General features: G+C 43.1%; 1 protein-coding gene across 1 annotated transcript; it reads left to right on the top strand.

Moving 5' to 3' along the window:
* Positions 1-12,411: 12,411 nt before the first annotated feature.
* On the top strand, positions 12,412-22,803 carry LOC104234522 (uncharacterized). Its single transcript, XM_070151581.1, has 5 exons — positions 12,412-12,706; positions 12,783-12,858; positions 13,505-16,119; positions 16,219-16,407; positions 22,685-22,803. The coding sequence occupies exons 3-5, from the start codon at positions 15,120-15,122 to the stop codon at positions 22,801-22,803; spliced, it is 1,308 nt and encodes a 435-aa protein (XP_070007682.1). The 5' UTR covers positions 12,412-12,706; positions 12,783-12,858; positions 13,505-15,119.
* The last annotated feature ends 267 nt before the right edge of the window (positions 22,804-23,070 follow it).

Raw genomic sequence — 23,070 nt, 5'->3', positions numbered from 1 at the left:
GCCGTACCCGGCCAACTATAGCGTGGCTCGGTAGAGTAAAATAGATACATATATATAATGCATGCTCGACTCATGGAATCACATTCTAAACCTTTCGGAGTGACGTAAGGTCGGTATCCTCTGTACACGTTATTAGGACTAACTCTTCACTATGAACCTTATAAGAATCAGGAAGTACCAATAACATTGATAACATAAGAATAAGAGAAGCAACATTAACATCAATCGTTCCATAAGAGGGAAAACAATGTAAGTACTGCTAGCTTCTAAGAGTAGAGTATCTTTGGAAGCTCGTTCATTACATTATGTACAATTGGAGTCGTGCAAAAGAAGGAAAGGGATAGTCTCACATACCTTGTATATACTGCCCCAATCTCAAGCTATGCAATTGTCAAAACTCCTTAGTCTACAATAAGAGAAACGATACTATCGTTATCATTTAAGCGTCATAACTATTATGTATCGACCACAACCTATTTTACGATGAAACGGACAACACCTCCCCTATATATATGACCTCACACCATTCAAAACAATCACCAAACAGCCCAAACAACATCAATAATAAACATATTGAGCCTCCCAAAATAGTCCACACACAGCCTAATCACTCCATACATACGACGACCACCGTAGTCGTGTCAAACAACCTGGAAATATTACGAATAACTATCAGCCCATAAACCTACATATATATGGTGTTTCTCCACACCATTACTCCTCCAAAACTCCACAAGATAGTAGTAAAATACGCAGCCCAACAACAACGCAAAACAGTCCACAAAACAATAACATTACTACCAAGCCTTTCGATATATATCTCACAAGTTCTAGCTTCAATGGCTTAGCCGCAACTTGGATAATCTTAAATACATATAGAGTAAGAGGTTCCTTACCTTTATACAGAAAGAACAACTCCAATTTGACCTTAAATTTCCATGAAATATCCCTCCAATGCTGCCACAACAACAACAAAGCGAAACTAGCGATCAATTAGTGTTTTTCGGCACTAGAATCACTTTAGAAGGCTTGAAATCACCTAGGATTGATATTAAGAACATGAGGGAGTATTTACAGAACATAAACCCTTTAAAACCACCTCCCACACGAGCTGGAACGACACAAAAATGAGCAACAACAAGAAGAACAAGAGACTTACTAGCGCCACGGAATTCCCGACACTTGATTTGTGTTGTTTGCCCTTTTTTTGGGTCTTGAATCTTGAGAGAACCTTGAGAGGATGTTCCTAGGGTTCTAAGGTCTGAAAATAGTGAAAAGAAATGACTTAAAACGGGTTGGAGTCATCCTATATAGGTCCAAATATCTTAAACCGACTTAGTGGGCCCCATAGAGAGGTGCTTGGCGCAGTCTCGCGAAAACGTGAATATCACTCTACTACCAGATCGTATCGATGAACGGTTTAATGCGTTGGAAACTAGACTCATAGATCTTTAATTTGGTTGGTAGATCACCCCGTAATTCCTTGTAAATTATGAGAAAAGATTAGAAACATTTGACCTAATGTTTAAGTAAAATTATGAACCTAAGTTGCGACAACTTTTGTCGACTTTTGTTTCATAACTCGTTTGACTTCAAAACTTATGATACGGATATTATATGATTAAAATACCTTAATAAATGACCTCTTGAGTGTATTAAGCACCGCTAGATTACCTGAAAATACGAGTTACAACATCCTTGATTCGTTTAACTTCTAATACTGGTTAATCACCCTTATACACTCTTGTATCACTTAAGACCAATAGGATTGACTTCTTATCATCTCAAAGATAATTCCTTCTTGGATTTATGTTAACTAATATATGGCATGAACTAACACATGTGGATATGGGTTGTAACACCCTCCCCCCCTTAGGAACATTCGTCCTCGAATGTAAGGGTTTATGGGGAGTTTAAATCATCGTGGATTCCAATGGAAATTTCCGATCAATTTTCCCCTATAAAATGGTCACTAGCAAAACTTGCAAGTAATTAAGCCCAACATATGGCTTCACAAGGCTACACAAAGCATTATGCGTATTTACATTATCTACATATCACCATTTTGTATTAAGGAGGAGTATTCTCAAATTATTGCTTACCTCATAGAGCCGTTTCACCTTCCAATGTATCCTGTCTTCCACCAGCATCCTTGTTATCTTCATTCTGGAATAAGTAAGGGTATTTAGACTTCATCTCCTCTTCTGCTTCCCATGTCATTTCTTCCATATTTTTGTTCCTCCACAATACTTTGACGGAAGCTACATCTTTTGTTCTCAGCTTGCGGACTTGCCGATCTAATATCGCCACTGGCACTTCTTCATATGATAGGTCCTCTGTAACTTGTACATCTTTGATAGGGACGACTCGAGAAGGGTCTCCAATACATTTTCTCAACATAGATACATGGAATACCGGGTGGACAAATTCCAATTCGGATGGCAATTCTAACTCATAAGCAACCTGTCCAATCCGTCGAAGAATTTTATACGGCCCGATATACCTTGGACTCAGCTTACCTTTCTTCCCAAAACGCATAATACCCTTCATTGGTGAGATCCTCAGGAAAACCCAATCACCAACCTCAAACTCTAGATCACGACGTCGGACATCAGAATAAGATTTTTGCCTGCTTTGTGCCGTCCTCAATCGCTCCTGTATCACTTTCACCTTCTCAATAGCTTGGTGAATCAAATCTGGCCCATATAATTCTGTTTCACCGACTTCGAACCATCCAACTGGTGATCTACATCTCCTCCCGTATAGTGCCTCGTATGGGGCCATTTTAATACTGGAATGGTAGCTATTGTTATAGGCGAATTCTATGAGTGGAAGATGATCATCCCAATTCCCCTTAAAATCTAGAACACATGCTCGTAGCATATCTTCCAGTGTCTGAATGGTACGTTCAGCCTGTCCGTCAGTCTGCGGATGAAATGCAGTGCTGAGATTTACTTGTGTGCCTAAACCCTTCTGGAAAGACCTCCAAAAGTTAGCCGTAAATTGAGCTCCTCGGTCTGATATAATAGATATGGGCACACCATGAAGCCTAACAATCTCCTTGATATACAACTTCGCATAATCTTCAGCCGTGTAAGTTGTCTTCACTGGCAGAAAATGGGCACATTTTGTAAGTCGATCAATTATCACCCAGATGGAGTCAAACTTATGATAAGAGCGAGGTAATCCAATAATGAAGTCCATATTAATCACCTCCCACTTCCAGGTCGGAATCTCTATATTTTGAAGCAATCCACCGGGTTTCTGATGTTCTATCTTTACTTGTTGACAATTGGGACACTGGGCCACAAATTCTGCAATAGACTTCTTCATATTATCCCACCAATACTGCTCCTTGACATCATGATACATCTTTGTCGAGCCGGGATGGATGGAATATCGGGATTGATGAATCTCATTCATAATCTTCTCTCGCAACCCTGCCACATTAGGCACACACAATCGGCTCTGGTATCTCAGTGCCCCATCTTTTCCGATCCCAAAAGCCATACTTTTACACTGTTGAATGCTTTCTCTTAATCGTACTAAGATAGGATCTTCATATTGTCGTGCTTTTACCTCGGCTACCAAAGATGATTCTGATGTATTCTGTACAGTAACACCTCCGTCATCAGAGTCTAACAATCTGATTCTCATATTGGCTAGCTGATGAAGCTCTTTAATCAACCCCCATCTACCTGCCTCAATATGTACTAAGCTTCCCATTGATTTACGGCTGAGAGCGTCTGCCACAACATTGGCTTTACCGGGATGATACAATATCTCGACGTCGTAGTCTTTCAATAATTCAAGCCACCTACGCTGCCTCAAATTCAACTCTTTCTGCTTGAAGATGTATTGTAAACTCTTGTGATCTGTGTAGATGTCAACATGGACGCCGTATAAGTAGTGCCGCCATATCTTCAAAGCATATATTACTGCAGCCAATTCCAAATCATGGGTTGGATAATTCTTTTCATGCTTCTTCAATTGTCTTGATGCATAAGCAATCACATTCCCACGCTGCATCAATACGCACCCCAAACCTATACCTGAGGCATCACAATATACCACATAATCTTCTGTTCCTTCAGGAAGAGTGAGCACTGGTGCAGATGTCAATCGATTCTTCAGCTCCTGAAAACTACGTTCACAAGTGTCAGACCACTGGAATTTGGTAGCTTTTTGTGTTAACTTAGTCAATGGTGATGATATAGAGGAAAATCCTTCTACAAACCGCCTATAATATCCTGCTAGTCCTAGGAAGCTGCGGACTTCTGATGGTGTTGTAGGTCTCGGCCAATTCTTTACTGCATCGATCTTCTGAGTGTCGACACTAATACCCTCATCAGATATCACATGGCCAAGGAATGCTACTGAGTTCAGCCAGAATTCACATTTGGAGAGCTTAGCATATAACTTACGATCCTGAAGCGTCTGTAATACTATCCGCAAGTGGCCCGCATGTTCCGCCTCCGAACGAGAATACACTAGAATGTCATCAATGAATACAATCACGAACACATCAAGATAGGGCCTGAATATAGTATTCATGAGATCCATAAAAGCTGCTGGGGCATTTGTTAGCCCGAACGACATCACCAAGAACTCAAAGTGCCCATATCTTGTCCGGAAGGCCGTCTTTGGAATATCCTTCTCCCTAACCCTCACCTGATGATACCCTGAACGTAAATCAATCTTAGAGAAATACTTGGCACCCTGGAGTTGGTCAAACAGGTCATCAATTCTTGGAAGTGGATACTTGTTCTTTATAGTAGACTTATTCAACTGTCGATAGTCGATACACATCCGTAACGACCCGTCTTTCTTCCGCACGAATAGGACTGGTGCACCCCAAGGTGAAGTGCTAGGCCTAATAAAGCCCTTATCCAGCAAGTCCTTCAACTGCACCTTCAACTCTCGCAACTCTGCCGGGGCCATTCTGTATGGAGGAATAGAGATCGGTTGAGTGTCAGGCAACACATCAATGCTAAACTCAATCTCCCTTTCAGGAGGAAGGCCTGGGAGTTCATCTGGGAAAACATCTGGGAATTCGTTGACCACAGGGATTGATTGTAAAGTAGGCGGTTTCGCCTCCGCATCCCTAACGCGAACGAGATGATAAATGTAACCTTTTGAGATCATTTTCCTTGCCTTAAGATAGGAAATAAACCTACCTTTCGGTGTAGCAATGTTCCCTTTCCATTCAATGACGGGTTCACCCGGAAATTGGAACCTAACCATCTTCGTACGACAGTCAACATTTGCATAGCATGAGGCCAACCAGTCCATTCCCATTATCACATCAAAATCAACCATTTCTAACTCAAATAAATTTGCCGAGGTTTGACGACTACAAATCATCACAGTGCAACCTCTATATACCCTTCTAGCAATCACAGAATCTCCTATCGGAGTAGATACCGCGAGAGGTTTACTTATCAATTCAGGTTCAATGCCAAACTTATTAGACACAAAGGGTGTAACATATGATAATGTAGATCCCGGATCAATCAACGCATATACATCATAAGAAAACACAGATATAATACCTGTAATAACATCTGGAGACGACTCGAGATCCTGTCGACCTACTAGAGCATAGGTTCGATTTTGAGCACCACTCGAACTCGGCACTGCACCTCTACCCCTACCACGACCTGTCGACTGCTGAAAACCCCGTGCTGGAGGTCGAACTGATGAGGAAGAACCAGACACAGATCCAGTCGGCTGAGCCATACCATCACCTCCTCTATTAGGACAATCCCGCATCATATGGCCAGGCTGCCCGCACGAATAGCATGCATCAGAACCTCGACGACACAGTCCAAAGTGGGCCTTGCCGCACTGATCACAATGTGGTGTTGGGGGTCTCATCTGACTAGTATCCCTGTGATGTTGCGAGCCAGATGCCCGCGAACTCTGACCTGGACCAGAATAGGATCGATCATATCGAGGCCTCTGAAACTGTGGAGGAGCACTAGCTACAGGTGGCGCCGAACTCCTCGAAAACTGTGGCCTGATGCGGCCTCTGAAGTCATCAGAATACCCTGCAAATCTCGCCCTCTTATGCTGGCCTCTATCCTGCTCCCTAACTGCCCTCTGCTGGCGCTTACGATCCTCTAGGGTCTGGGCATAAGCTTGAATACGGGAAATATCCATGCCCTCCACCAAGGAGGCTGTCGTACACTCATTTATTAGATGTGGTCCCAACCCATTCACGAACATATGCACCCTATCACTCATCTCGGCCACCATATGGGGAGCATACCTTGCCAAAGAATCAAACTGCATACTGTACTCTCGCACACTCATATTACCTTGTCTAAGGTTCAAGAACTTATCAGCTCTAGCTCGTCGTATCTCAACTGGCAAGTAGTGACGAAGAAAGGCCTCAGAAAATTCCTTCCACACAGCTGGAGGAGGGTTCGGACCCCTGGATCTCTCCCAACTATCATACCAGAGAACCGCTAAATCCCGTAACCGATAAGAAGCCAACTCTACTGCCTCTGTATCACTAACATGCATAACCCGAAGTGTACGATGAACCTGGTCAATAAAAGTCTGTGGGTCCTCCTTGGGGTCTGATCCGGTAAACACTGGAGGGTCTAAATTAATAAAATCACGAACTCTTGTACTAACTGGTTTCTCAGCAGCACCTGTATTCTGCCTCTGAGCCTGAGCAGCTACCAAGCTAGTCAATAACTGCAAAGCACTCCGCATATCCTGGTCTGGAGTGCCAGACGGAGGAACTGGAGGCGCTGGGTGCCTTCTAATATCCTCTGGAGGAGATGGAGTAGATGAGGTATGAGAGGGCATCTCACTTTGAGCCTCACTTTGTCCTGCTCTGACTTGGGGCACCTGACTGGTACCCTCTCCCGCTGCTGTATCAAGCCGTCTACTAATCGTTTGCTTCCTAGTCGAAGGCATCACTGAAAAAAACAAGGTGAATATTAGAGACAAACACTTACGACTCAACTCTACGCACGATCTAGATTCAGGAAGAAGGTAACAACCCTAGATGTCATGTAGCCTCCTGATTATAAATGTGGCGCGCTACACATCCATAATCAAGACTCTACTAGACACGGCTCATAGACAACCCCTAGGACAGACTTGCTCTGATACCAAGTTTGTCACGACCCAAACTGAAGGGCCATGACTAGCACCCGACCACACTTGCCGAGCACCAACGTACATTTCATCTAACCTTCATTATTATCTTTTAGGGCTGACGAGATCAATATAAATGGTAGACCTAGATCATGGACAACCAACAATAAAATATGACGGCATGAACATACATAGCAGGGGATGACCAGACAATCAAGAAACTACATATAAGGTATGAGCTACCACGCTACTATGAAAGACTATACAACAAAAACTAGCCGACAAGGCATACCAAACTATACATGAGCCGACACCTATCTATGAGCCTCTAAAAGAACATAAGTGTTGCAACATAGCCGGAACAGGGCCCCGACATACCCATAATGTCTATAACAAAAATTGCATACCAAGACCAAGGCAAGTCCGGAGAAGGGATCTCGCCAATCACCGCTGAACTGGACAGTCTACTGTGGTGGGGGAGCTGCACCTGCCTGTCTATCAGGACCTGCAGCACGACATGCAGCGTCCACAAATAAAAGGACGTCAGTACGAATAAAGTACTGAGTATGTAAGGCAAGGAACCATAAATACGATCAGTAATGTAAGCAAGGATAGAGAATATACAACCTGTAACATCTTAGTACCTCTGAGGGCTACTTACATGAAATGCATGATACATATGTATAAATACATAAACCTTTAAAGCATTCGCCTCTGTGGGCATCATCATCATCATATCGTACCCGGCCATAATAGGCTCGGTAGAATCGTACCCGGCCACGTGGAGCTCGGTAAAACCCAACTGATCAGTGGTTGCACAATAGGTGCCGTACCCGGCCAACTATAGCGTGGCTCGGTAGAGTAAAATAGATACATATATATAATGCATGCTCGACTCATGGAATCACATTCTAAACCTTTCGGAGTGACGTAAGGTCGGTATCCTCTGTACGCGTTATTAGGACTAACTCTTCACTATGAACCTTATAAGAATCAGGAAGTACCAATAACATTGATAACATAAGAATAAGAGAAGCAACATTAACATCAATCATTCCATAAGAGGGAAAACAATGTAAGTACTGCTAGCTTCTAAGAGTAGAGTATCTTTGGAAGCTCGTTCATTACATTATGTACAATTGGAGTCGTGCAAAAGAAGGAAAGGGATAGTCTCACATACCTTGTATATACTGCCCCAATCTCAAGCTATGCAATTGTCAAAACTCCTTAGTCTACAATAAGAGAAACGATACTATCGTTATCATTTAAGCGTCATAACTATTATGTATCGACCACAACCTATTTTACGATGAAACGGACAACACCTCCCCTATATATATGACCTCACACCATTCAAAACAATCACCAAACAGCCCAAACAACATCAATAATAAACATATTGAGCCTCCCAAAATAGTCCACACACAGCCTAATCACTCCATACATACGACGACCACCGTAGTCGTGTCAAACAACCTGGAAATATTACGAATAACTATCAGCCCATAAACCTACATGTATATGGTGTTTCTCCACACCCTTCCTCCTCCAAAACTCCACAAGATATTAGTAAAATACGCAGCCCAACAACAACGCAAAACAATCCACAAAACAATAACATTACTACCAAGCCTTTCGATATATATCTCACAAGTTCTAGCTTCAATGGCTTAGCCGCAACTTGGATAATCTTAAATACATATAGAGTAAGAGGTTACTTACCTTTATACAGAAATAACAACTCCAATTTGACCTTAAATTTCCATGAAATATCCCTCCAATGCTGCCACAACAACAACAAAGCGAAACTAGCGATCAATTAGTGTTTTTCGGCACTAGAATCACTTTAGAAGGCTTGAAATCACCTAGGATTGATATTAAGAACATGAGGGAGTATTTACAGAACATAAACCCTTTAAAACCACCTCCCACACGAGCTGGAACGACACAAAAATGAGCAACAACAAGAAGAACAAGAGACTTACTAGCGCCACGGAATTCCCGACACTTGATTTGTGTTGTTTGCCCTTTTTTTGGGTCTTGAATCTTGAGAGAACCTTGAGAGGATGTTCCTAGGGTTCTAAGGTCTGAAAATAGTGAAAAGAAATGACTTAAAACGGGTTGTAGTCATCCTATATAGGTCCAAATATCTTAAACCGACTTAGTGGGCCCCATAGAGAGGTGCTTGGCGCAGTCTCGCGAAAACGCGAATATCTCTCTACTCCGAGATCGTATCGATGAACGGTTTAATGCGTTGGAAACTAAACTCATAGATCTTTAATTTGGTTGGTAGATCACCCCGTAATTACTTGTAAATTATGAGAAAAGATTAGAAACATTTGACCTAATGTTTAAGTAAAATTATGAACCTAAGTTGCGACAACTTTTGTCGACTTTTGTTTCATAACTCGTTTGACTTCAAAACTTATGATACGGATATTATATGATTAAAATACCTTAATAAATGACCTCTTGAGTGTATTAAGCACCGCTAGATTACCTGAAAATACGAGTTACAACATCCTTGATTCGTTTAACTTCTAATACTGGTTAATCACCCTTATACACTCTTGTATCACTTAAGACCAATAGGATTGACTTCTTATCATCTCAAAGATAATTCCTTTTTGGATTTATGTTAACTAATATATGGCATGAACTAACACATGTGGATATGGGTTGTAACAGTATATCAAGATCGAGCGGGGTTTCCTTCACTGCTTTTCAGCTTCGAGGAGCCGCCTATGAGTGGTGGTGCACCTATGAGTTAGACAGTCTGGATGAGGCTGCTTCCCTGACTTGGACTCCATTTTCAGATATTTTCCTGAGAGAGTATGTTCCTAAGAGCCTCAGGGACGCATGGCGCGCAGAGTTTGAGCATTTGCTCTGGGGTACTATAACTGTCTCGGAGTATGTTGTCCGTTACACTAGCTTGGCTAGACATGCACCGGCTTTGGTTTCTACTGTTTGTGAGATGGTTCGCTGGTTTATTGAGGGGCTTATTCCAAGCATTAGGTCTAGCATGGCTCGTGAGTTAGAGATGGATATTTCTTATTAGCAGGTGGTGAGCATTGCTAGGAGGATTGAAGGTATGCATGCTAGGGATAGAGAGGAGACGAAGGCTAAGAGGTCTCGAGAGTCAGGCCATTATTCTAATGTCCGTGCCCCAGTTACGGATCATCATGGTGGGGGTTATATGAGTCGCCCCGTTCATTCAGTTTTTCCAGCAGCTAGTGGTATTCCAGCTCCTCCTAGGCCTTATGAGCCTTATTATGCACCTCTAGTATCTAGTGCGCATCCTGTGCGGGGTGCTTTCAGTGGTCAATCCAGCAGACCTGTCCCGAGCCAGTCATAGCCGCCACGTCCTCCCAGAGCTTGTTTTGAGTGTGGTGATACACGCCATATGGTGAGGGATTGCCCCAAACTTAGTAGGGGTGCACTCCACAGACTTCTCAGCCACAGCGTGCCCCGCAGAGCTCTCAGGCTATGGTTACAGCTCCAGTTGCTACCCCACTTGCTCAGCCAGCTAGAGGTGGAGGTTGGGGAGGTAGAGGTCACCCTAGAGGGGGAGGCCAGGCCCGATACTATGCCCTTCCTGCCCGTACCGAGACTGTTCCCTCTGATTCTGTCATCACAAGTATTATACTGGTTTGTCACAGAGATGCATCGGTTCTATTTGATCCAGACTCCACTTATTCTTATGTGTCTTTTATTTTGCTCTGCATTTGGGTGTACCCCGGGATTCTTTGAGTTCCCCTGTTTATGTTTCTACTCTTGTGGGGGATTCTCTTGTTATGAACCGCGTTTATCGGTCGTGTTTGGTTGATCTTAGTGGTTTTGAGACCAGAGCCGATTTATTGTTGTCAGCATGGTAGATTTTGATAATATCTTGGGCATGGACTGTTATCGCCCCATTATGCTATTCTTGATTGTCACGACAAAATGTGGCGTTGGCTATGCCAGGTATACCACGTGTTGAGTGGAGGGGTGCTTTAGATCACACTCCCTGTAGAGTTATTTCTTTCCTTAAGGCTTAGCGAATGGTTGAGAAGGGGTATGACGCGTATCTAGCTTATGTGAGAGATGTCAGTATTGATACCCCTTTAGTTGATTCAGTCCCAATAGTACAGGATTTTTCTGATGTGTTTCCGACTGTCCTTCCGGGCATGCCGCCCGATAGAGATATTGATTTTGGCATTGATTTATTGCCGGACACTCAACCCATTTCTATTCCTCCGTATCGTATGACCCCTCTTGAGTTGAAGGAGTTGAAAGATCAGTTACAAGAATTGTTTGATAAGGGTTTTATTAGGCCCAGTGTATCACCTTGGGGTGCTCCTGTCTTGTTTGTGAAGAAGAAGGATGGTTCTATGCGTATGTGCATTGATTATCGCCAGTTGAACAAAGTTACAATGAAGAACCGTTATCCTTTACCCTGTATTGATGATTTGTTTGACCAGCTTCAGGGCGCGCGAGTGTTTTCTAAGATTGACTTGCTCTCAGGTTACCATTAGTTGAAGATTTGGGAGCCAGATATCCCGAAGACTTCTTTCAGGACTCGGTATGGTCATTACGAGTTCCTTATTATGTCATTTGGGCTGACCAATGCTCTAGTAGCCTTTATGCCACTACTGAAAAATTAGCCTATGGCAAAGGTTTTTTTTTGCAACGGTTCGGAAACCGTTGCTATAGAGTGCTTATGACATCGATTTTTACCGTTCCAATAAGGCATAGGTACATTCGGCACTCTTCAATCATAAAACCATTGCACTTGTGTGGAAACAATTCCCATAACTATTTTTTTGTAACGTTTCTTGTAACCGTTCCTATAGACGAGTCTATTGCAACGAATTTGGGAAAAAAAATCAATGGGAACGGTTATTATAGCCCGTTTGGCCAAGCTGCAAAAATCAGCTTATTTTGAGAAATGCTTTTTTTCAAAAGTGCTTTTCTCAAAAGTACTTTTGGTGAGAAGCACTTTGTGTTTGACTAATTAGTTTGAAAATCACTTCTAAGCAGCAATTAGTGTTTGACCAAGCTTTAAAAAGCTGCTTCTAAGTGTATTTTTTTTCCTCAAAAGTGCTTCTCAAAAAATTACTTTTGGAGAGAAGCTACTTTTTTCTACTTCTCCAAAACTGCTTCTGCCTCTCCTCAAAAACACTTTTTTTACCCCCAAAAGCTTGGTCAAATAGGCTATTAATCCCTCTTAATTATTTTCCCCCGAAATTTTCGTGAAACCCGCCAAAGCCCCAAATTATTTACATTCTAATTTTTTTTACCTGGATTTTTTATGTAATAGTACTACTAATTAATTAAAAGGAGAAGGTAAAATATTAAGCCTCTCTCTCAAAGCTCACGCCCAATCTCTCTGCCAAACCTCGCCGCGCCGGTGACAGTCCCACGCCGGTGACAGTCCCTCTGCCAACCTCTGTTAAACGCACCAAATCTCAGCAAACAATTCTCAACAATTGAGCCCTAATTCGCACCACAAACAACCAGCTCCTTCAAACAATTCGAACCATCCAATACGTTTAGGTTTTTTTCTCGATTAAGCTCGGCTAACACGTCAAGTTCCACAGATCCCTAATTTAAGGTTTTTGCTTGATTCTCATAAATTTCTTATTTATTTCGCATGCTCTTCTTTTACTGGTTTTGCAATTTCTCAACAGTTGAGCCCTAATTCGCCTATTTCATTCCTCACTGAAGAAGAATTTGCCGCTGGGTAGCTGTGGAATAGATATCATCGTAAGTTCCTTTACTGGTAGATTAATTGATTTTAATTTTATTTTTGGGGTATTTGAGCGATGTACTGTTATTGATTGGAAATACACAATCTTTGTTGTGCTGTGATCTTTTTTCTGGGGGAATATTGTGCTGATAATTTCACTGATAGACTATGGCTATCCGTAGCTTGTCCTTTCCTTGCTCTAACATGAATATAGTCCTTTGGTCGCATAGGAGGCTTTTGATTTTGAGTTTCATGACCTTCATTATTTCCCTTTGATTCCTCCATGTTAACTGCTCCATTTTCTGTCTCATTACCTTCTACTTCTTGTTTACATCTCTTTGTTCTTGCATTATCATCACCTTCACCTCCCTAAAATTAAAATTTGATTAGCCACTAATTGCATTAGTTAAGCAAATCAAGATTATTTTGACTTCATAATAATCCTAACCATGTTTCCATTAGCGGGGAGAGCTTCTTTTGTTTCCTCTTGAAGAGTTGTTTTTCTTTTTCTAGTAGAATTCAATTCAGTTGGTGTTTTTGGCCCTGTTTCTCCACTTGGCTCTGAAATAGACTCATTAGAATTAGTGATAGGCCTGCCCAAATTTGTAGACATCAATTCCATCCTTGTTTGGCCCGAATTATTGATTTGCAAAGGGGATCCAGCTTGTTTCAGAGAAGGGCTACTTGAAACTCTAGGCAATTTTCCATTCCCCAATTGTTGAGCAGATCTATGTGTCAATTCCCCCAATGGACTTGTTCTACCGTTACAACAATGAAGCTTCTGCAATGAAAAAGAGAAAAAGTGAAAGGTATATAAAGCAAAAAACCAACAACAAGATTCTCTTTAATCAGCATAAGCACTTTCCTAATGCTACAGTCTTCCTTAACTATACAAATTTTGGTACAAAAGATTAATCTCAGCACCTACAATTTAGTCTCACATGGCCATTTCATTAGCAAATAACTTGACATCAACTCTGTCCATCTATTTCCTCCACTAGTTTGCATGCTTGTGTAGTGATGAATAATGACAAATCGATATATTATTGAGTAATATACCATTAAAGTATGAGAAATATTTCTGTCAGTGAAAGTTCAGTCAAACTGTTTATTTATTGCTCCAAAATTTAATAGTATCAAAAGATGACAATAGAGGATCTTTTCTTAAAATTAGAATTGAAATACCTGGTGAGTGATTGTATTCTGAGGCTTTAACTTTCATATAACTTAACAACAGCTTTTGAAGAAGAACCATGCAAATTCCTTTTACAAATTAGAGTGTCTGAAATGCTTAAAACAGCAAAGCTACTAACTAAAGACTATTGGAATTACAGTGTTCTTAAGTTGAATTGAACTTAGAAATAGGTCAAGCAACAAACTGAAAAAGAATGGATAACAGATTGAATCACAAGATTTACTATTCCAAATCACCAGAATATTATTTCCAGAAGGAATGCAACTCTTAACTCGCTATGGGGTCAGTGCATCATTATAACTGCGGTTCAAGCATTTTGTCATGGGCGGCTTTCCAGCCGTGCCCCTTGACCCCTTGGGCGTGCCCCGTGGCGTCCTAGCAAGCCTTCCAATGCCTAGCGCCACTGACGGCCCCGTGGTCTTGGCCGCGCCAAGTGACAAGCGCGCATGTGCCTCTGTCGCCCCACCGATATCCCTCGCCAACGCCCAACCGCAGGCAGATGCCAACAGCGCCGCGCGTGCAGACAACGCCGCGCGCGCAGACCCTGATTCCAAAGACTATGCTGCTGACAACGGACCTGTTTTCTGCCTTATAGCAAACTAAGTCTTTTTCATTGTAAATATAGAGTAGTTTTATTCCATGTACTTCCATTATGTTTCTCTAGCTTAATCAAGTCTAGTCTTGTAGCTTTGGATTATTTTTTTTAAGCATTATTAGGGGGGATCAAGCAATCAAACTTTCTAGCAAGCAAACAATTCTCTGTACTGGTGTCTCTCCCCCTCGACACCGCGTTGCCTTTCTGTAATAGCTTTCATTAATGCAATCAAGCTTTCTTTCATTCTCAATTCTCATTCCTGTTCTCTCAATTGCTCTTGACATTGGTTTTCCCGTACGGCACTGACAATCTAGTCTAGCGTACGGAGGGGACCTCAGTTGGCGGACAACAACTGCACTGACATCAGTTGCTTAGCCTTACGTCGCCCTTCCAAGGAATCTCAGGAAGGCGCCGCGTAACAGTTGGTATCAGAGCCTAGGCTCGACATCGGACGAGGGAACGCATTGCCATTACCACCATTTCTGACCATGGTGAATCATGGGGACCGCATTGCGGCCCTTGAACAGACGGTTGACGGATTACTGCCCATCATGGATACGGTGCCTGAACTAAGAACCAGCCTAGGGCAAAGGTTGGATGACCTGGACCGCAGGGTGCTCCAGGCCGAAGTTGACATAGAAAACATCAGTCGTGACTCCGAGGGAGATCGGCAAACGGCAGCCACAGAGGCAGCCGAAATTTTTGGCAAATTCGAGGGACTCCAACAGGAGCGTGCCGAGGATTTAGCTTACAGGGCACAAGAGGCAGACAGGGTGACTGCCATGCAACAAACTATTGACGACTTGACAGACAAGCTCAATGTTGTCAATGCTACTTTACAGGGCCTACTGCGAGGCGGTGGAAACCAGATCGGGGGCGCTGCAAACCCCACTTCCGCGACACAAAAACTGAAAATTCCTGAGCCAAAGCCATACAGTGGAGCTAGGAATGCCAAGGAAGTGGAGAACTTCATCTTTGATGTCGAACAATATTTCGATGCTGTTGGGGGCCTAGAAGAAGCTAAGAAGGTAGCAACTGCTGCCATGTATCTTCAGGGTGATGCTAAACTCTGGTGGCGGGTGCAATACGAAGCCATCAAGGCCGGTGAAGATGCTCTCGAAACATGGGCAGAACTGAAGGCAACCATCCGCCTACAATTCTTCCCCGAAAATGTTGAATACAATTCAAGGAGAAAGCTACGGGAGCTCCGTCAGACCAAATCTGTGCGGGACTACGTGCGGGAATTCTCCGCGCTCATGCTAAGCATACGCGACATGGGGGACAAAGACAAGCTCTTCACTTTCCTAGAAGGGCTGAAACCTTATGCCCGTATGGAGCTACAAAGGCAACGGGTAGATACCCTGCCCAAGGCGATCCAAGCAGCTGAATGCCTTGGGGACTATCAAATGGAAGCCCGGAAGGATAGGCCTCAACCGCCTACCCGAGGATTCAAAGGGGGCCAGTCTAGCAATGGTGGCCCTAGCAGAAGTGGGGGAGATCGGAGCTCAACCAAACCTAAGGCTCCCTCCATAGGCAGCAACAGTGCTGCGTCTAACAACAATGATCGGGGGAGGAAGCCTCCTTCAGGATGCCGTCATTGCGGCGGACCACATTGGAACAATGAGTGCCCACATGCACAGATGAACGCCCATCAGACTTTTGATGATGGGACGGATGACGATTCAGACGATGCGGATCAGACTGAACCAGTAGGTGCCTTCAATGCAATTGTTGGCTCCATTTCTGAGGCATTAGCAGAGACTAGTGCTGGTATCTGTAAGAAGAAGGACCCATGTCCAGTCACCAAGAAAGGGAAAAAGAAGGCGGATGATGAGACTCCTCTTAAGCACGAGAGGACCTTAATGTTCGTTGAGATGAAGGTGAATGGCAAGCCCATTCGGGCCATGGTAGACACGGGTGCTACCCACAACTACTTAGCCTCGACTCAGGTGGAGCGCCTTGGTCTAGTCGTAGGGAAAGGTAGAGGCCGTGTCAAGGCTATCAACTCACCTCCCCAGCCAGTGGGTGGAATAGCCAAAGAAGTACCGATGAAGCTTGGCCCTTACGAAGGAAAATTCAACTTGCGCGTGGTGATCATAGATGACTTCGAGTTGATAGTTGGATTGGAATTCCTGAGGCAAACCAACACCATGCCTGTACCGTATGCTGACATGTTACTGATGATGGGAGCAAACGGGGCCAAGCCCTGCGTTATCCCGTGCATGCCCATGAAGATGGCCGTTGAAAACATCTCGGCCTTGCAGTTGAAGAAGGGGGTCAAAAGAAACGAACCTACGTTCCTGGCAACCCTCTGCATCGAAGATGTAGAATGCTCCTCGGGTCCCATTCCTGAACCCGTGAAGGAGCTACTACTAGAGTTTGAAGATGTCATGCCACAAGACATGCCAAAGCGACTACCGCCTAGGCGCACTGTGGATCATGAAATTGAGCTGGTGCCGGGCGCGAAGCCACCTGCCCGGGCGCCTTACAGAATGTCACAACCCGAACTCACCGAGCTTCGGAGACAATTGACGGAAATGCTAGACACAGGGATTATCGTGCCCTCCAAATCCCCATACGGGTCCCCTGTGCTATTCCAAAAGAAACATGATGGTAGTCTACGACTCTGTGTGGACTATCGGGCTCTAAACAAAATTACTGTGAAGAACAAGTACCCTATTCCGTTAATGGCAGACTTGTTCGATAGACTGGGTGGTGCGACGGTGTTCACCAAAATAGACCTGAAGACAGGTTATTGGCAAGTTCGGATTGCAGAGGGTGATGAGCACAAGACGACCTGTGTGACAAGATATGGGTCGTACGATTTCCTGGTTATGCCATTCGGCTTGACTAACGCCCCAGCTACATTTTGCACTTTGATGAACCAAGTCTTCCGAGAGTACATTGATGAATTCGTGGTGGTCTACTTGGATGACATTGTGGTATATAGCCAAACATTGGAGGAACACCTGATGCACTTGCGGAAGGTCCTAGCTCGATTGCGGGAGCATGAACTATATGCGAAGCTATCTAAGTGCTCCTTTGCTCAAAAGCAAATTGACTTCCTCGGACATGTCATTGGGGAAGGGCGGATCAAGATGGACCAGCAGAAGATTCAGGCAATCACAGATTGGCCGCCACCTAAGGATATCCACGCCTTGAGGGCGTTCCTTGGTCTATGCAATTTCTATCGGCGATTCGTGAAAAACTACTCCCTCATTGCAGTACCATTGACAGAACTCCTCAAGAAGGTCACGCCTTGGGAATGGGGACCCAAGCGAGCGGAGGCCTTCAACGCATTGAAAACGGCTATGTCTAGTAGCCCCGTCTTGGCCCTTCCTGATCTGGCCAAGCCATTCGAAGTACAAACAGATGCATCTGACTATGCCCTCGGTGGCGTCTTGCTACAAGAAGGGCATCCTGTGGCGTACGAGAGCCGGAAGCTAAAAGATGCAGAGCGGCGCTATGCCGCCCATGAGAAAGAATTATTGGCTGTCGTCCACTGCTTGCGCCTCTGGAGGCACTATCTGCTGGGAACCCCGTTCGTGGTCAAGACAGACAACACAGCTGTTAGCCATTTCATGACCCAGCCGAAGTTGAATGGTCGACAGGCCAGGTGGCAGGAACTCCTAGCTGAATTCCACTTCAACCTGGAGTACCGAAGTGGGAAGACCAATCATGTTGCTGATGCGCTCAGTCGGAGAGCTGATCTAGCATCGGTGTGCTTACTCGCCACCCTAAGGGGGAGCGAAGTAGCCACCTCCATCAAGGACCAGATACAAGATCTACTCATCAAAGACCCTGCTGCACAGTATTTGGTTGATTTGGTAGGACAAGGCAAGACTCGCCAGTTCTACATGGAATATGGTTTTCTGAAAGTGAAAGGGAACCGACTTTATGTTCCTAAAGGAGGAGATCTACGAAGGACTCTTCTGGCGGAATGTCATGATACTCTGTGGGCCGGCTATCCCGGTGAAGAACACACCATGGCGTTACTTCGCCGTGCATATTATTGGCCTCAAATGGCCGATGACGTTGCTCAGTATGTGAAGACTTGTCTAGTATGTCAGAAGGACAAGTCAGACCGCTTAACACAGACGGGACTCTTGGAACCACTAGCTGTCCCAAAGAGACCTTGGGAAAGTGTTTCCCTGGATTTCATCACCGGATTGCCCAAGGTCGGAGATCTAACAACTATCTTGGTTGTGGTAGATCGGTTTTCCAAATATGCTACCTTTATTGCTGCCCCACAATATATATCAGCAGAAGATACAGCTCGACTCTTCTTCTCTCATGTCGTCAAATATTGGGGCCTACCCAAAGATATTGTTAGTGATCGTGACTCACGCTTCACTAGCAACTTTTGGACCCAACTCTTTAAGTGTCTTGGGTCGAAGCTGAATCACAGCTCAAGTTTTCATCCGCAATCTGATGGCCAGACGGAGCGGTTCAATGGTATGTTGGAGGAATATTTGCGTCATTTTGTAACCGGATCGCAGAAGAATTGGGTGAAGCTTCTGGATGCTGCTCAACTGTGTTTCAATTCACAAAAGAGCTCTAGTACAAACAAAAGCGCTTTTGAAATTGTTACCGGACAGCAACCGCTACTCCCACACACAGTCAATGCACCAAATATGTCTAAATCTCCTCGAGCTGCTAGCTTCTCTAAAGAGTGGAAGCAAAATTTGGAGATAGTGCGGAGCTATCTTGTCAAGGCTCAAAAGCGGATGAAGAGGCATGCTGATCAGAATCGTCGCTTTGTTGAATACCAAGTAGGAGACAAAGTGATGGTCAAAATTCCAAAGCGTTACTTATTTGCGGGGGTCCATGACCCTCGCTTATTGCAAAAATATATCAGACCCTTGTCCATTGAAAGGCGTATTGGGAAAGTTGCATACCGGGTGGATACCCCAGCTTGGTGGAAAATTCATCATGTCTTCCATGTCAGCCTCCTGAAACCTTTTCGGGAAGATACGGAGGATCCTTCAAGGAGCCAGCTCACAATACCCAGTATTCGAGGGCCCAATTCAACCGGGAAAAGGCGTGTTGAAGCTATCCTTGATGATAGAGTGATTCATGCCTCAAGGAAAGATCACCAAGAGTTCTTGGTGAAATGGCAGGGCTGTGATGCAGAGGAGAACACTTGGGAGAGGGGAACAAACCTCAAAGCCTACAAGAGCCTAATTGAAGATTATCTTGCAAGTAAGGCGCCGAGGACGTCGCCAACTCAGGTGGGGGAGAATGTCATGGGCGGCTTTCCAGCCGTGCCCCATGACCCCTTGGGCGCGCCCCGTGGCGTCCTAGCAAGCCTTCCAATGCCTAGCGCCACGGACGGCCCCGTGGTCTTGGTCGCGCCAAGTGACAAGCGCGCATGTGCCTCTGTCGCCCCACCGATATCCCTCGCCAGCGCCCAACCGCAGGCAGATGCCAACAGCGCCGCGCGCGCAGACAATGCCGCGCGCGCAGATCCTGATGCCAAAGACTATGCTGCTGACAACGGACCTGTTTTCTGCCTTATAGCAAACTAAGTCTTTTTCATTGTAAATATAGAGTAGTTTTATTCCATGTACTTCCATTATGTTTCTCTAGCTTAATCAAGTCTAGTCTTGTAGCTTTGGATTATTTTTTTTAAGCATTATTAGGGGGGATCAAGCAATCAAACTTTCTAGCAAGCAAACAATTCTCTGTACTGGTGTCTCTCCCCCTCGACACCGCGTTGCCTTTCTGTAATAGCTTTCATTAATGCAATCAAGCTTTCTTTCATTCTCAATTCTCATTCCTGTTCTCTCAATTGCTCTTGACATTGGTTTTCCCGTACGGCACTGACAATCTAGTCTAGCGTACGGAGGGGACCTCAGTTGGCGGACAACAACTGCACTGACATCAGTTGTTTAGCCTTACGTCGCCCTTCCAAGGAATCTCAGGAAGCGCCGCGTAACAATTTGCACACCCATTATCTTTGTATGTACACATTCTTAATGCTATACTGTTGCTCTCCAAATATATGCTGCCAAATCTTGAGTTATATTTTCATTGATGCTGCCAACTCAGTAGGACATATTTGGTTCTTAGTTTACTAAGAAATGCTAGCTATAGTATGAATATTTGTTTAAGAATGCCCCATTTCTCTTTAGTACTTAAGATCATAAGCCACACCCAGCTGCCAAGTAAATCACAAATGCTTAAACAAGCTGTTGAAGGTCATGTAAAACATTCTATGAAAGATATGCATCAGCCACCATATAATATGGTCTGCTCTTCAGGAAAATGATGTTTATTAACATAGAAGGACTAACCAAGTAAGAATACACTATTGACCAGTTTCCATGACAAGTGAAGATGATTAAATTTTGCCGCATCTTACTGGTAGTAATGATAGTTTGGCAAATTGGCACCAAATCGTCATAGTTCAGTATATGGGAGGTGGTGTCATGTCTCAACTTGTTGTTTTCTGCCACTTAAGTTTCATTGTCATATAAGAAGTGAAAGCTATCCTCCTGTTTCTTTATACAATATGTTTATCACTTTTTTAATATGAACTTGTCAGCTTTACATGAAAAGTTTTTCATATTTGTTTTTATGTAACCAGGCAAAAAAGAAGGAAACTTCGTGCACTCAACATGTTTGACAATTTTTCTTAGAGGAAAATTAGTATGCTGGCCAAGTCCGATTACTATAGTAATTTTTTTTCATCTTCTACTGGTTGTGTGGCTTTCGATCTAGGGGCTAGTTTGATGTTTGTTAAGTGGTGAATCTTTAATTAGACTCTGTTTGTGTCTTCGTGTGCTATTCGGATATTACAATCTCCTGCTTGACATCTGGTTGTTGTTAGTCCATGCTTTTAGCCGATTAATAAATTAGCTTGGTTGTTCTGTTGGTTGATAGTTGCATTCAGTTAGTTTCTCTTGATAAGGATCTGTTAGTATCCATGTTTTAGGATTTGAATGGTTGTTACATGGAAAAATATGTGAGACACTGCTGTTTTGTTACATGGAAACAATTAAGCCGACTATAGTTACTTGTGGTTGAGGTCTGCAGATTTGGTATTGAAATGCCCATCTTCATTAGGTGAATGCAGCTAATATAGTGGCATAAATGATGTAAATCTTAATTTTCTTCTTGTCTATTGCTATGCCCGATGCAGAGTGTTGGGCTGTCTTTCTTAAGTTGTCGACGTGAAACTCGTGATGAGTATCTATAGTATAATATACTATAGATACTTTTCTGGTTGCTATTTCTGTCTTGTTAATTGAGGCATTGCTTGTAAGTTGTAAAATGCCATTTGTGAGTTGTAACTTATAAATGAACCGCACGGCATATTTTGAGGTATGCTTCTTATATTGGATTTGATTCGTGGAGTTCTTTCCATCATGTATATATTTTTAGCAGAATAGCATTAATGAGAATCCATCTATCATCTTGTTATACGAAATGCTATCGAGTTGCCTCCTACAATTATACATTATGTTAAAAGCTTCATCATTGCAGTTTTGCCTTAAGCTATTCTAAAACAGTACAAAACAATAGTTGATAATATTTCAAGAACAACTAGCCAAGATCATTGATGACACCGATATTGAGAGTATTGAGGAATGATATGATTATTTGACCTCCATTTATTGTTGTACTATTTATGTAAAGAAGAAATATCTGCTTTATGCTCAGGCCATTGCACTGGTATTTTTGCACATCAGGATCATAGCTGTAGGTTCTATGAACTTGCAAAGGGATATTCTGACCGCCTATTTTTCACAAATTGTGCGCTTGACATTTCGGAGATTGCCAAGAAAGTTTTTTTTCCCTTATTCCATTGATAAGGGAGTTTGGCAAGGAAACTGATCTGTCAGTTCTGCAGATCTTTGCCTTTTGGAAGTCTTTGATATGGTCAATGCTTTTATCAAACACAGAAATGTTCTGTAGACCTACTGCTGCTTTAATTTGAAGCGTTTCCCTTCTCAAAATTTTAGAATTGAATTGCTTGCTTTTTCGTTCATGCTTGCTTGAATTGTCAACTAGCGCTTGAAGGTAATAACTTGATTTATCTTTTTTGTAGGTGGAGAAAATGGTGAAAGGGAAGACGGAGACATTGACGATCTAGACCAAACTTACGAAGATTTTTGGATTATTGCTGAAATTTTAGATGTTTTAAGAATATTTTATACTAACGCTTGAATTGTAAACGCTTATGTATGCACTAGGATGGGTTTGAACATTTTGCTTTGATCGATCTTAATTACTAGTTTGTTTGACAATTATTTTGGATTGTAAAAGTTTATGAGTAATTTATTATGTGACTTATATAAATTTTGGTGTATTAAAATTTATAATTGTACATATATATATATATATATATATCATAGTTAATTAAGTTGTTGCATAGCCTACCAAAACCGTTGCAATAGGATACAAAATATATTTAATAGACAGTGTAATCCGTTG

This window comes from Nicotiana sylvestris, chromosome 7, assembly GCF_000393655.2.
Source record: "Nicotiana sylvestris chromosome 7, ASM39365v2, whole genome shotgun sequence".
Taxonomy (NCBI): Eukaryota; Viridiplantae; Streptophyta; class Magnoliopsida; order Solanales; family Solanaceae; genus Nicotiana; species Nicotiana sylvestris.
The sequence above is the reverse complement of the archived record's forward strand: the minus strand, read 5'-3'. Positions and strand labels throughout refer to the sequence as shown.